At 36.6% G+C, this 16214-nt stretch overlaps 1 protein-coding gene across 2 annotated transcripts in view; it reads left to right on the top strand.

The window, feature by feature from the left end:
• The first annotated feature begins 997 nt into the window (after positions 1-997).
• Positions 998-16214, top strand: part of LOC109401292 (bifunctional methylenetetrahydrofolate dehydrogenase/cyclohydrolase, mitochondrial) — a 29086-nt gene continuing 13869 nt past the window's right edge. The window contains exons 1-2 of one of the 2 annotated variants that reach the window (XM_062842763.1): positions 6174-6329; positions 6389-6637. In XM_062842763.1, the coding sequence (XP_062698747.1) occupies positions 6256-6329; positions 6389-6637 (323 nt within the window). In that variant the 5' untranslated portion in view covers positions 6174-6255. Of the gene's footprint in view, positions 1152-6173; positions 6330-6388; positions 6638-16214 lie in introns of those variants that run through there. The other variant, XM_062842765.1, reaches the window with a different exon arrangement.

Below are 16214 nucleotides of genomic sequence, written 5' to 3'. Positions count from 1 at the left end.
TAAAACTCAACAGTTAAAAATCTCAATAGTTATGAAAAATTCTATTTAGGCTCAGTGTACCAGTTATGGCTATAGTACCTCAACTTCGCCATAGCTGATTTTCAACATTTAACGATGCAAATCAGCAAGAAAAAATATGTGAACGAAAGATCACGTTCAAAAAAGATGATAGTACTCATTCAAACTTCCTATTTTGCTCAAATTATGATAGAAAAATATATTTTTCCTTAAAATTTCGGCTTCATTGCACCCTATTTCGCCATAGTGTACCAGTTATGGCGAATCCCATAAGGAATGCATGTAAATAGTGCGAAGTGGAACCGAAATTAACAAATATGTCCATAACTGGTACAGGGTTCCTATCATTGGCACACGCCGTAATAAATAGTAAAAGTGGGTTTGGCTCAGATTTTATATTTTTCCTGTTAAGTATGAGAACAAATCTATCGTTTGACGTATCGATGACATTCGTCGGTCTTCTTCTTATTTTTGTAGAAGTACTTTTCCTTAGGTAGTACGATAACTGGTACAGGCACCCTAATAAATAGATAAATAGATTACCAAAATAAATAACTTTTCAATTAATTAGCACAAATCTGATTACAGTCAATCAAGGAGGGTATTCTGCTTAAAGGATTCATGAAGTCAAAACAAGAAAATAAGTAATGATTGCGTATAGAAGAATGAAACTGAACGAACTTTATTAACATTTACCAAAATTTATCGAACTCCAGTTTTCTGTTTGAGTTCATCTTTCAGTTCAAACACCGTCTACTTTACGGTTACTGCCAGGGGTCTACCCTGCGCATTTAGGGGACTGCCGTGCATGTGTGCGTTTTATCTTGCTCTGACGTTTTATCGTAGCAGGCTATTTATTTACAAATATTAGAGTACACTTGTACCTTTTCCTGGGTTGCCTAGACAGGTATTTGATTGGTATGGTTCTGATACATATATGTACGTACAGACTTGTAATATGAGCATGCTTCAATCATCCGATGGCTATTAGAGCGAAGGGATTACATCTCAATTTTGTAGTGAACGCTATTTCATCGTTTTTGAATTTTCTCATAGTTTGATTTGGAAAATTCATTGTGTTATATTTTAGTTCCGTTCAAAGTTGCACCAGGCGAAGTATCCAACACTGAAACGTAAGTTACCGTTTATACATTCCACATACGCTGAAGATATGTTAAAACTGAAACCAAAACATATTTGCCGTGACGATAGTTTCCCGTGTCAAACAGTATGATGAAATAGTTTCAATTGATTCTAGTGCTGATAAGGCCTCCTAGTGATAGAACGAAGTTGTGAAAAACAAGGCCCCACGGGGTGAACTAATCAGAATGCAAAAAAAAAAACAGTTCCTATCCCTTCGGCCTTCGTCGCCTTGGTAACTAGAAATGCTAGAAACATGCATGAATTATTAGCATTATCTCCGCGTGAAGCACGTGCTTACGCCACCGCCGCCGCTTGCTTCGATGTTGTTATTTTGATAATAATTGACGCTAAAGTTAGGCGACACATATTTTTTGGGTCTTCTGAGGGTTTTCTGGGTGAATTGATTTGTGAGCTTTGTAATGCAAAGAATCGACGAGTGATGCACATTTTGATAACGAATGTGTGAAAGAACATATTTGCAAGCATAAATATTAAAAAGTATAATAATTGATTAAACCGTGTAGGAAACCGTAAACAAGTTTGTTTCCTTTAATCGATCCAAATGTGACGACATTAGATTTTTTAAAGCTGGTTTGTGTTTTTGCAATTGATAATGGATGAAAAATACTATTGTTTGTAATTTAGTGAGTAATGATATAAACCATATGAGTTATACATTATGTATTAAGGTATTTCCCTACTAAAGATACTAGTACACAGAATCAAACACTTGACCAAACACAAACCAATGCTCAAACATCTGATTTGACTCGATCGAATTTTCATCAGTGTCAAACAGATGTTTACTCTTGATTTCAAGAGTGAATATCTGTTTGACACTGATGAAAATTGGAGTCCTGAATTCATTCCTTGTCAAATATTTGACCCGGTGTACTGTGCTGGGCCTAACTCCGTTTTATTCTTCGCACATGCACCCATTAACGGTGCTCGAGTAAGTCATAACAGAAGAATAATAAACCAAATAAATTCCAAACAGCTCACAATCCCCGTCCTGTTTGCATTTGCGGATCTATCAACCTTCATGGTTACCACGTGAGCAGTATTGGTACATAACGCCATAAGTAGAACGAATTGCCCGTTTCAATCCGCGTCAAAGGGAAAAGAAAGGCCCGTCTCTTGCTGATAAGCCAGAACCCGTTCACTGGCGCTGGAAAGATTGAGTCGGGTTCGGTTTCCAAACACCATTGACATAGACAAACCGATTGTAAAAGTTTTTTTTTAATTTCGTTATGTTCCATACTTTAGTTTTTTGGTGTACTTGCTTTAGCGTGCATCGCCAGCAGATGGGAGTAAATAAACCATTTGACAGTTGTAGCCCCAAAGTGTTGTTGATATTGAGCGATTCCAAGCAACAGCATCAAAATTAAGGAAATTTTTTAATTCATGATTTTCTATTGAACTGAAACTTTGCACAGTTTTTCAGTTCCATCTAAATCGCCATTTTTCGATATCAAATTTTTATTTTGAATCACGACTAACTTCTCAAAAGGGTGTATGTGAAAATGGTTCAAAAATTTTCAAAAATCTGCACAGCCACAATGGTTCGTTCGATTGCTATGAATTTTTCAGCAAAGTTAGATAACTAAATGGTGATTCCTTAGAAAATATACACTGTGAAAAAACATCTTTTTTAACATTAAGAAATATCATTTTTGTCACAAAAACTCAAATATCTCAAAACCCTATCTTTTTACCAACGTAATTTTTTTAGGGAAGACGGTCCATTGTATTAGCAATCTACCATAAAAATTTGGTGATGGTAAACTAATAAACAAAAAAGTTATAACATTTCAAACATTTCACAATTTTCACATTTGGTAAATATTTTTTTCTGTGTAAATTATTTCGGTCAGAAATCGCAGTTTGATACTGATTTTATTGTTCAGCAAAGTTAGATAACTAAATGGTGATTCCTAAGAAAATATACACTGTGAAAAAAATCTTTTTTAACATTAAAAAATATCATTTTTGTCACAAAAACTCAAATATCTCAAAATCCTATCTTCTTACCAACGTATTTTTTTTAGGGAAAACGGTCCATTGTATTAGCAATCTACCATAAAAATTTGGTGATGAAACTAATAAACAAAAAAGTTATAACAATTCAAACATTTCACAATTTTCTCATTTAATAATAATTTTTTTTTAGTTTAAATTATTTCGGCCGGAAATCGCAGTTTGATGCTGATTTTATTGTTAATGGCCTTGCGTGAGTAAAACAAGCTGTTTTTATTATGAATTATGTATATTATATGTACAGTCCTCCTCTCCTCTTCTTGGCGTAACGTCCTCACTGGGACAAAGCCTGCTTCTCAGCTTAGTGTTCAATGAGCACTTCCACAGTTTTTAACTGAGAGCTTCCTCTGCCAATGACCATTTTGCATGCGTATATCGTGTGGCAGGCACGAAGATACTCTATGCCCAAGGAAGTCAAGGAAATTTCCTTTACGAAAAGATCCTGGACCGACCGGGAATCGAACCCGTCACCCTCAGCATGGTCATGCTGAATACCCGTGCGTTTACCGCCTCGGCTATATGGGCCCAGTAATGTTCCGATTTTATCATTAGTCGTTTATTCATTAATTTGCTGTTACATTTGAGGACAAGTGTTTTCCCTCTTCTTCAAGATGAATGTTGAAAGCTTGTTTTGCAACGTTAAAAATATTGAAATGGGTATAGATGTTGAAGTATAGCTATTTCAAAGCTTTTTTGAAAAGGGGTGTGATTAAATTGTTTAAACAGATGTCGCTGATGGTACGGTGGCATGACTTTCTGCACTTAGCACTTCTGGCAATTTCTCAGTTGTTGTCGTTTTCGAACTTCCTGCGCTCTGCTTTACCGATGATATACAGATGGCTCGTTTGTCAAAGTCTAGACGGCAGGACGTGCAAATGCGTAAATTTGTATTCAATTTGGGCATAACCAGTCTCTTTCAGTTTATCTATGGTGCTTTCGGTGAGATTTTGTAACTCTTTTGAACATTTACTATAAAATTTTTAATATCCATAGCGGTAGTATTTTTTTGCTTTTTCGTGAGCATTGTCATGGTATGTATACAGACAAACAAACGTAACATTGACGAAATTTTCATTGACCACCTTTAACGATCATTTTGAATCTTGGTTGTGGCTTCCATTACCAGAAGAGTGCCCATCGTTTTTCTTTGCGTTCGACGTTCCACACTAGCGCCTTCAGATGACGATATTGCACAACGCAGTGTTTCGTGAAACATTTCCACCAGGTGGTGGTAGTGTGAACTGGGCAATGGATTTTCACGAAAATTGTTCTAGGCGTTTCGTCTGTTTGTCTGTGGTATGTACCTCTCATGCATGTGTTGTTGTTGAAGTTACTCGCATTCTTCCGATCATAAAGTCTGTTCTCTAAGAGGTAATTTTTTTTTTTGCAGATCTTGGATTTTTATATCAAAACATTTTTTACACTATGAGGGCAACCACCGATTTTCAAAATTTTTGCATCAATTGAAAGCTGAGGCATTTATACATAACATATCAAAAAATTAGAGATGTCTTTTTTCCCTATCAAAAGTTATCTGCCGTTTTGTAAATTAAGCCACGTTTTCTCCATACATTTCCATGCGCACCGGCAACGACATGCAACAGCATCCGAGTTTACGCCTGCATGTATACACAAAGGCGCGTGCCGCAAAATAAGGCCAAATCGGAGGTTCGTTTCCGTTTTTGATTGTTTCTTAATGATGCGGGCATAGTTTTCATAACTTTTATGGTGTTTTAAATCCGTGTTTGTGAACACTGCGAAATAACGCTGCATTTATGTAAATGGCTGGCACCGGGCCCAGTGCGCAAAAGTGGCATGTTGCCCTCATGGTGAAAAAAATGTTTTGGTATAAAAATCCAAGATGGCGGCCAAAATCAATATGGCCGACACAACTTTTTATTATTGTAAATAGCAGCTTTATCTTTCCTCTTTTCAACAATTCGTTTTGAGGTGGTTTTCGGAGAAACTTTCGAGTTATAACGGTTTAAGTGAGCCACCATTTGACCAAAATCGAGGGGTCTGCAAAAATTGTTGTGGTTCAAACTAAGGGGGGTCCATCAATTTGAGTAACCAAATGCATTTTTCTTACTTTTTTAGCGAGGGCTTTCAGAAAATCGGCACCTTGAACATTTTTGAAGACAAGGTGTAAATAGTGGGCCGGTCTCAGCGAGAATTGCCCTTTTATTATACAGCTTTTGTCTTAAAAATAAGTTTACTTCCATTTTTCTTATAATCAACAGCTTTTCAACACTATCAAGGGATTTTTTCACCAGTCACGTACAATAAAAAGTATGACACTCTAAATAATTTTGATCACAACACTGGATCGCGTCTAAGTTTCAAATAGATACTATAGTAATTATGAATAATCAAACAAAAATATCATGAAAACAACTTGTTTAATTCAGGCGGTAGCCTTTACAATAAAATCAGCATCAAAATATAATTCTCGAAATAATTTACACAGAAAAAACATTTTTTGGTTACTAAATGTAAAAATTGTGAAATGTTTGAAATGTCATAACTTTTTTGTTTATCAGTTTACCATCACCAAAATTTTATGGTAGATAGCTGATATAATGGGCCATTTCCCATAAAAAATTGACGTTGGTAAAAAGGTAGGGTTTTGAGATATTTGAGTTTTTGTGACCAAGATCATATTTTTTTAAAGTAAAAAAAGAAATTTTTTACAGTGTATATTTTCTAAGGAATCATCATTTAGTTATCTAACTTTGCTGAAAAATTCATAACAATCGAACAATCCGTTTTTGCTGTACAGCTTTTAGAATATTTTTGAACTATTTTCGCATACACCCTTTTGAAAAGTTAGTCGCGATTGAATATGAAGTTTTGATATCGAAAAATGGCGATTTAGATGAAATTGAAAAACTGTGCAAAGTTTCAGATATTTTTGAAATGGTCGCTCAGGATCGACTGACATGACTCCGTGGAATTCCTCTATTATCTTTTTTTATCGCTTCTTTTCGCCTACTCAGTTCTTTAGCGATTTCCCGGGTGCATTTCTGTAATTTTTATTTCGAATTATAAAGTGTGCACATGGTTCGAAGGTGTTTCCTTTCAAAGTGTGCTCTTTCCGAACGAACGGCTGGTCCTTCGGTTTCATTTCATAGGTAGATATGTCACACACAATTTTTAATCGTCGATTTAGTACTTTTTAAAACGATTTTAGACTTCCTAGCGACGACGCACAGATGTCGGCATGGAAGGTAGTTTTCCGAAAACTCGGCGAAGCGATTCCGGATCGTGGTCCGCGAGTTTTCATTTGTTCGCGTCACTTTCGGGAGAGCGATTTCCTGCTGACCGGAAAAGGAAAGCAGCTCCGATCGAGCGCAGTTCCCTTGGGCGTTCCTAATGTGCGAAATCATGATGGTGATGTAAAGCAAGCACCAAAAATCAAGATACCGACAACTGATGCTCGGTAAGTATACAGTTGTAAAATAATGGCCATAAGCAATTGGGGTAACATGCGCTTCCTGTAGGAATTCGATAATGTAGTCATACAATAATGAGTGGATAATTTACTTCGATGTTCCGATACATGTGCTCGTTGTTAGGGACAACTACAAGAAGTGGTCATAGTAGTCCCTCTGGGAAGGGAGAATTTCGAGAGACGTTGTGCAAGAAGGTCACCAGTTTGGAAGCGCAAGTTAGCTTCAAAGAAGTGTTTGAAGATGTTGTAAATCGTCCCTTGCCTTGGTCATCGCGACGTTTACGTAGGACAATATTTACCGCAGTGTAGTATAATGTTTTGGTTCAATTCCTGGCAGAAATCCACGAAACAGATTTCGTGGATCACTTCCTGATAACATTCTTTGGAGTATGCCTGACGGAAAAACTGTGGTTTAATTTCATTTGAATGTCTTCAAATCAAACCCTAATTTCTCGAGAAGTTTTAGCAAACACTGAGTTACTATAGAAGTAATTTCGTTACTTACTATAGAACCGTAAGAACTATGTATTAGACGTTCGATAACTGCAGCGTGTTTACGTTTTACTTACCGAATGAAATTCGGCAAATGCAACTCCTGACAGACGCCAAAGAACTGTCAGTTGATGTAGAAAACAGCCAATGTGCGTTTGAAAAGCATCGCTTTGCAGTAAAAGTGCATGCGAAAATCATCGCATCGCTGTTGACATTTGATTTTGACTGGTAGCTGTGCGATAACTGCAAAATTGTTGCACTTGCAGTTCAAAGCGTTTGCACCTAGCGAACGTCTACTGTATAAGAGCTGTAAAAAATATACTGCTAGAATTAGGTGCATATAAGAACTATAAGAACTATAAGAACTATAAGAACTATAAGAACTATAAGAACTATAAGAACTATAAGAACTATAAGAACTATAAGAACTATAAGAACTATAAGAACTATAAGAACTATAAGAACTATAAGAACTATAAGAACTATAAGAACTATAAGAACTATAAGAACTATAAGAACTATAAGAACTATAAGAACTATAAGAACTATAAGAACTATCCAGCTTTTTACGCTTGATGAGGGGTGATGCATTTTTGACAGATCTTGCCGACAGCCCATGCAGCAACACAGTAGCCGAAAATTTCAGTTCATCGCTCCTGAGTTGTCAAAAATTTTCAGCTAGTGGAAACATTTGTTATGATTTAAAATTGATTTCTTTTTAGGTTTATAATCGTTGTCCGCCACCTTTAGCTGCAGAACCAGTTGACACCCAGGAATTGTAACCAGGATTTACCACCAGCCGCTCAGCCAGGACCACCAGCCCGCTCAGAGTCGGCATTTTCCGCCGAGGCTTCGGAAGGGAGAAAAAAGTGAATTGCGATTGACGGGTTTTATAAGGAGACTCCTATCGTCTATTCGACTCTATTTATGCCCTACTACATACAATCGTAATTACGGGTAACTCATGTATGGTGTCAGGTGGGGCCCTGATGATGCTGCTTAGTGCTGATCTGCAGCCGGACCGTCGTAACTTTCATTTGGCCCTCGTGGAGTGGTTTCACCGACCGGAGTAACACGAGGGACTCTCAGCTGCCTGACATTGCCTGCCTGGCATGATTTGTTCATCGGGATCACTATGCGGACCCGGAACACCTTCGCTTCCCAATTGACCAGGTTCCCTTCCAAAACCTGAAATTCCTCAGTTTCCGTCCGAAGCTATGGATTACCCTTTTCCTCAACAGATTGTGAGTCGTGTTGGTGTGGGTGAGTCCCCTATCCAACTCAGGAGTGTTTCACCACGCCGTCCGTATAGAAATGCTTCAGGAACTCCCACCGAAGATTGCTCCAGGAATTCCCACCGGAATCCCCCCCCTCGGTGCGACCTAATAGAGCAATCCCCGGTGGGCATTCCTGAAGCAATCTTCAGTGAGAATTCCTGGAGGATCTCCGGTGGGAGTTTCGGGAGGAATTCCCAAAAGGAACTGTTGGAGCCCCAATGTCGTGCCCGCTTGTTATGTACTACAGCCAGCGCGCACGACTTTGGAGTAGAGGGGGCTAAATCGCTGTAGTTAAGCGCTGGAGGAATCGAAAATCCTCAGTTTATCATTTCCTCCGACAGTGTAGCTCCTTCCGTAAGTCCTCTGGCAATTCCTCGCACTACGAATGAACCAAGAAATCCTCCATCAATTAATTTTGGAGAATCTTCCTCCGTCAGAGTATCCGTCAGAAATTGCTTTTGGGGAATCTTTGAACAATTTATTCCGAACAATCCTCCATGAGACCCATTCGAGAATCTGTTGCCCATTTTTCTTCCGGAGCAATCCCTTCGATATTTGTTGTGATGGTAACAATGGTAACACCATTTGAAAACATTTGACAAATGTGGAGCAGTGAACTGAAATTTTCGGTTACTGTGATGCTGCAAGGGCTGTCGGCAAGACCCGTCAAAAATGAATCACCCCTCACTACAGCGTAAAAAGCTGGATAAGAACTATAAGAACTATAAGAACTATAAGAACTATAAGAACTATAAGAACTATAAGAACTATAAGAACTATAAGAACTATAAGAACTATAAGAACTATAAGAACTATAAGAACTATAAGAACTATAAGAACTATAAGAACTATAAGAACTATAAGAACTATAAGAACTATAAGAACTATAAGAACTATAAGAACTATAAGAACTATAAGAACTATAAGAACTATAAGAACTATAAGAACTATAAGAACTATAAGAACTATAAGAACTATAAGAACTATAAGAACTATAAGAACTATAAGAACTATAAGAACTATAAGAACTATAAGAACTATAAGAACTATAAGAACTATAAGAACTATAAGAACTATAAGAACTATAAGAACTATAAGAACTATAAGAACTATAAGAACTATAAGAACTATAAGAACTATAAGAACTATAAGAACTATAAGAACTATAAGAACTATAAGAACTATTAGAACTATAAGAACTATTAGAACTATAAGAACTATAAGAACTATAAGAACTATAAGAACTATAAGAACTATAAGAACTATAAGAACTATAAGAACTATAAGAACTATAAGAACTATAAGAACTATAAGAACTATAAGAACTATAAGAACTATAAGAACTATAAGAACTATAAGAACTATAAGAACTATAAGAACTATAAGAACTATAAGAACTATAAGAACTATAAGAACTATAAGAACTATAAGAACTATAAGAACTATAAGAACTATAAGAACTATAAGAACTATAAGAACTATAAGAACTATAAGAACTATAAGAACTATAAGAACTATAAGAACTATAAGAACTATAAGAACTATAAGAACTATAAGAACTATAAGAACTATAAGAACTATAAGAACTATAAGAACTATAAGAACTATAAGAACTATAAGAACTATAAGAACTATAAGAACTATAAGAACTATAAGAACTATAAGAACTATAAGAACTATAAGAACTATAAGAACTATAAGAACTATAAGAACTATAAGAACTATAAGAACTATAAGAACTATAAGAACTATAAGAACTATAAGGACTATAAGAACTATAAGAACTATAAGAACTATAAGAACTATAAGAACTATAAGAACTATAAGAACTATAAGAACTATAAGAACTATAAGAACTATAAGAACTATAAAAACTATAAGAACTATAAGAACTATAAGAACTATAAGAACTATGAGAACTATAAGAACTATAAGAACTATAATGCAATGAAGTGGAGCGGATCTGGAGTGATGGTTAGAACACTTGACTATCACGTCGAGGACCTGGGATCGAATCCCACTCCCGACAAACTCGCAAAATGTGAGTTCCTCCTTCGGAAGGGAAGTAAAGCGTGGGTACCGAGATGAACTACACAGTTCGAAAAAAAAAACCTGTAAAATTATGGCGGATTGAATGTAACAAAAGGACCCCGTCGTATATGATGGAAATTTTTGTGCGATCTTAAAATTAAATTGCAGATATCTGTTAGAAAAAATAAAGAAAAATTGAGCTCCGAGCGAGAATTGAACTCAGATCCTAGGGGTGTGAATAGCACGTCCGAGCACTCTCGGCTATCTCAGCTTGTTGACTAGCAGACAGTCAAAGTTAAACTGCTTCTACCATAATGCACACATTCCCGACTTGCTCCGGCTGCTGCAGAGAGTACTGAGAGAGACAACGGGGAAACTGCCACAGCTGCGAGCAGCCGTTCGTTCAGCTGATGACGGAGAGCGGCTGGCATGATTTATAGCAGATGCATGTAAATTTAAAGCGAATATGCTTTAAAATCTGTAAACAAGCCGTCTGACCAGCAGCGGGCTGCTCGGCTGACTTTAATTGTTGGTGATTTACAATTTTCTGTCGCAAATTTCAGTTGATCTTCAATTTTTTTTTAAAGACGCGGACACCGTCTTCAGCCAGAGGCTGTACAGACTGAATGAAACTAAACATTAGACAAGGGACACTCGGAGCATGCACCAGTGGATACGGAGAAGAAACTATTCTCACGAAAAGTTTCATCGCCCGGAGCGGGAATCGAACCCTCACCCCATAGCATGGTGCGATGAGAAGCTTGGTGACCCTAACCGCATAGCTACGAGGCTCCACATTACGTGCTGTTTAACTTTCATATTTTTTTTGCTGTGTAGCCTAGGGCTAAAAATCTTGTTAATGCAGATAAAAAAACTATAATGCCGTTCTACGCATAACTGCCCCATGTTATATGGGAATGGTATATGGGAATCCCATATAACATAGGACAATTGGGCGTAGAACGGCAGTATAGGACCTATAAAAACTACAAGAAATATAAGAACTATAAGTACAAGCTATAAGAACTACAAGCTATAAGAACTATAAATCCTTAAATAACTATAAGAACTACAAGGAAATAGTGGGTGATACTCGGTTAAAGGTGTATGGATTGTATAGGTGAATTCCAATGTTCCCCCATTGTAGGGTCGCTAGTCATGATAAGGAGAAAATCGTTTGTGTACATAAAATTCCACTTTTCTGTCTGGAAAATTTACTCATATTTTGCATAACCATCATTGAAATCTAGTGATATTGTTTTGTCGCATTGTATATCTGTAACTTTTGAAGTAGTGAACGGAACTCAATCAATTAAATACAAATCAAAATTCACGTAATTCCAAAATTTCAGTCAAATCGCTTTACACCAAATCATGAAACTTGGCCCTTTTAAATGAAATCTTATTGTGTTCTCCGACACTACTGTAGAACCATAGACACTGGACACTGTAAGAAGTGTAAGAAATATGAGCACAGAGAAACAGACGTAACACTTAGAACAAATTATATAAAAAATCATCGTCACGAAATCGTAATCGCCCAATGCTAATTATGCCGTTTTGGACAAGCCATCACTAGATAGCGATAGTGAGCAAACGTTAAACAGGAGCCATAAGGATGTTAGCGCCGCGACTGGTCCATTGACCAACTACCGAATATTTGAATCGACCGTTAAGGACAGACTTGGTAGAATCCCAAAATGGCCTCCACAATGGCCGACTTTGGCACCTACTCACGATTTCTAGGGCACAAATCTCTTTGTAAACAAAACCAGTGGAAAGTGAGTATGAATGGGTTTCGAAAAGAGACTGCATATAAAAGTGAATCAGCCTGGAGTGAAGAGTGTAAATCAGTTAAGTGTGAGAAGTTTGCAATGAAGAATCAAAGTGGGAAGCAGTGAGGAATGACGAAGAAAGAGGAGTGAGGATTAAATGTTGAAAGTGAGAAGTGCGGAATCAGTAACAGGGTGTTCACAAGTTACAATACGTATACGAGCACAGAAAAAAAATACTTATGTGTTTTGTAAGTTATGGTTCAGGGTTCAGATCCATGTATGGTTCTTTTTAATAAGGATTTAAAAATGGTGTCGATCATTGTTTTCAACACCTACTCGTACAGTCCGCTCCAAAAATATCCACATGAACTTTCGAAAACGTTTTAACAGTTTGCGGTACGTTTTACTCTGTTATGTCCTAAATATTCTTCGGAAATATTAACAATGCTTCATAAATTCCTAAACTTCTCCGCAAATGACGAGAATCTCTGTGAGAATCCTGGATATGCTCCGAGAATCCTCATAGACACATTCTACCATTACGTTACAACGTTTTGACGCATTCGTAGTCAGATTTTCACTATAACTCATGAAAACGATTGTAAACCTCAACATATTTTTTTATATTCGGATTCCTTGTAAAATTTCTGATATATTTGACCTATTGAACATTTAATTTTCATAAAAAAAAATGTGTTTAAAATGCGTATTTCTAGCACGACGTTACTACGCGCTAGAATCCGACCCTCTCTACTGCGCTACCAACATCTTAAAAAATCTGCTCGGATTTTAATGTTGTTCTGAATTATTTTTCCAGCATTGAAATTTATTGGTTTATTCTTCAATTCAATGAAATAAAAGTTATAAATTTCGGATTTGCTTTTGGATAATCGACTTTTACATTTCGTGACGTTACAACGCCCGATCAGTTTTAAACAGGGTCCTGCTCGTGTTGTCACGTCACGAAAATGCGAAAATGTTATAATCAGACAAAGCAGCCAAATTTACCCGAATTTGTGAATATATTATTGCTTTATCTTCACTGCTTCAAATAGAACTTTATTCTATTGAAAATCCGTTTTGTGATAAATGGCTCGGAGGGTCAAATTATTACTATCAGCAAAATGACTACTCCTGCATGAAAGTTAATGACACCGGCACCCATCTTCGGCTTAGTACCACCTATCCAGCTTTTTACGCTGGCCATAAAACAACGAGGGGTGAATCGATTTTGACATTTCTTGCCGACTGATTTTATAGTAAGATCTGAGTAGGCTGAAAATCTAGGTTGTTGGTACAACTGTCAGAAATTTTCACCAATGTTTGCAGCTGGTTTGCATAATAAATTATTACCATTTTCCATTTGTAACTATATTTTTTATAATTTTAGGCACACAATTTACTGGATTATTATTTATATCGGAGGCTGTTGTTTAATTTCTGGCAAATTGTTAATCGATTGATGAATTTGAGGATGATTCGCATTTATAAGTACAGATAACTACCAAAATCCTGCCGAACCCAATCAAACCTGCGCACAAATTTCATTTCCATCATCATTTCCATCACGAAGTACCAGCTTCAAAATCTCCGGAAAATTGTACCTATGTGAACTTGTTGGACCTCTTCTCTCCCCCAACCCGACGTAGTACGAGCTCTGTCAAAACGCGAAAACGTCCAGGACAGAACTTTGGAGATGATTATAATTGCATAAAACGCACCGACGTTGTGTCCTTAAGTTGATGGTATGAACAGAATGAAACTTCAAAACTACATTTTGGAATCACGTTTATTAAAGAAAAGTATTACTTCATTAAAGAACAGAGATTAAGTATTTCACCTCGTGAACATTTTATTTCACAATTTTATTGTTTAATCAACCCCGGATTTGATTTCAATGTAATATACCTTACAAGGTACCCGTGGGAATACACAGCGATACCGTTAAGAACCGCTATCGGGTGACAATTACCCTTCTCAGTCAATTATACCTATTATGTCGTTCACATCAGGCTAGTTATGATACTAAATATCTCGGAAGAGCCAGAGCTTGGTGAGAACTTTGTTGTGAATCTATTAAGCCAAAAGCGTACAATTATAAACCTGGCAATAAATAACAAGAATCGGTACCAAGATTCCGCAACTTGGGCACTATCTGACCTGCGGCCAGGAGAAAAAAAATTCAAATTTTCTATCCACATCACTGGTTGGCACATCGTGGAATTTTGAGCTCCTGCAAGTTTTCACTTGGTTGTCTGATAAATTATTAGGTATCCATTCTGCACCTCATGGTTGGTGGCATCACGTATGTTCAACCGTATGAACCTAAAAATATTTTATGCAATTCAGTATCATAATTTATAATTTATATAACTCATTTTGGTATCAAAATGGCCAATTTTTCCGAACTGGTTCATTATGCAACTGAAATGAGTTGCATAATGAAAAATAGTTGTATAATGTTCATAATGCAACTCATTTGAGTTGCATTATGAACATTATGCAACTCAAACGGGTTGCATTATGAAAAAATCATTGCATAATAGTTATTTATGCAACAAGTTGCAAAATGATGTTTTTTTCAGCACGAGTTGTACATTTATCCAACGAGGCTTGCCGAGTTGGATAAATACGACGAGTGCTGAAAAAATCGAGTTTTGCAACGAGTTGCATACAACATTTTTTGCAATTATGACAAAACACCCTTCCAATCAGGTAGGCTATGTTCATAAATGTCACAAGTACTCGGAGTCGCATCGTCAACAAGCGTTGTTTGCTGCTACTGCTTCTCACTCTACGGCTTTTTGGCTGACCAAATCAGAATGGAAATCGCTTCTATTCAGATTAGATCTGTTGAAAAGACTTAGAAGTAGCCACCGCATCCGCATAAGACCAAGAAAAAACATTAGTGTTTCGGAAAACTTGCGAAAAGTGTACCCCTGCAAAAGTGCCGAAAAGTAATATTTTTCGGCACTCTTAACAGTGCTTTTTCGGCTCTCTTGATCTAGTGAAGAAAAGTAGGCTGTTTCGGCACAGTTTTGGCGATTGAAAAATGAAATCTTATGCCACGTAATTGCAAAAAAAATTATATGAAACTCATTGCAAAACTCGATTTTTTCAGCACTCTTCGTATTTATCCAACTCGACAGGCCTCGTTGGATAAATGTACGACTCGTACTGAAGAAAAATCAACTTTTTGCAACTCGTTACATAAATAACTATTTTATGATAAATTATTAAATATATATGTTACAATATATTATATTCATATTAATTTTCCATTTTCTGAAGACCAGAAAAAAACTGTCGTTTTTTTTTTGTCAACAACAACAACTTTCAACGCCAAAGAGCTTGCTTTGATCTACCCATAATAAAATTATAGTGTCGGCAAGAAATGTCAGAGAGGGGTGATTCAAAATTTGTGGAAACCCAGCGTAAAAAGCTGGATAGTCTTCTAATTTTGTCCCAAAGACTAGACCGCTGAGATTCATTACTTCGCATTGTCAGATACTTAGATTTTTCAGCATAGAACTCATCACGCCGTCGAGATAAACATTTCTTCTATAACACGGTCCGACAATTTTTTTGTCCAGCTCCAAATTTCCCTTTTTCTGATTGCTTCTGACTAGAAACTCATAAATCTGAAGTTTTGACCCTCCTTCTCCTGGGAGAGGATGAGCCATTGATTTGAACTTTTGAAAAATCGAAAAAAAAACCGAGGTTTTTCGATCGCCATTTGGCGATTTCGACAAAGTTATTCAGAACAGCATTTTCCACAACTCTTGCGAAGACATCAACCTTGTATCTTGAAAAATTCAAAAAGTAAATTTTCTATCTCACTTTCAGGGGGATTGATCATTTATACCAACAGGTTAAAAGAAGCACGTTATTGTAGTGAAAAACTTCCTCGAAGACACCATGATGCTAAACGGCATGGTTAAATCAGCAATGGTGCCATATAGTAGTTGAATTCTTTGCGTGCAATATAAG

The sequence above is a fragment of the Aedes albopictus genome, chromosome 3 (assembly GCF_035046485.1).
Source record: "Aedes albopictus strain Foshan chromosome 3, AalbF5, whole genome shotgun sequence".
NCBI classification, from domain to species: Eukaryota; Metazoa; Arthropoda; class Insecta; order Diptera; family Culicidae; genus Aedes; species Aedes albopictus.
Note: the sequence above shows the minus strand (reverse complement) of the source record. Positions and strands in the feature narration are given on the sequence as shown.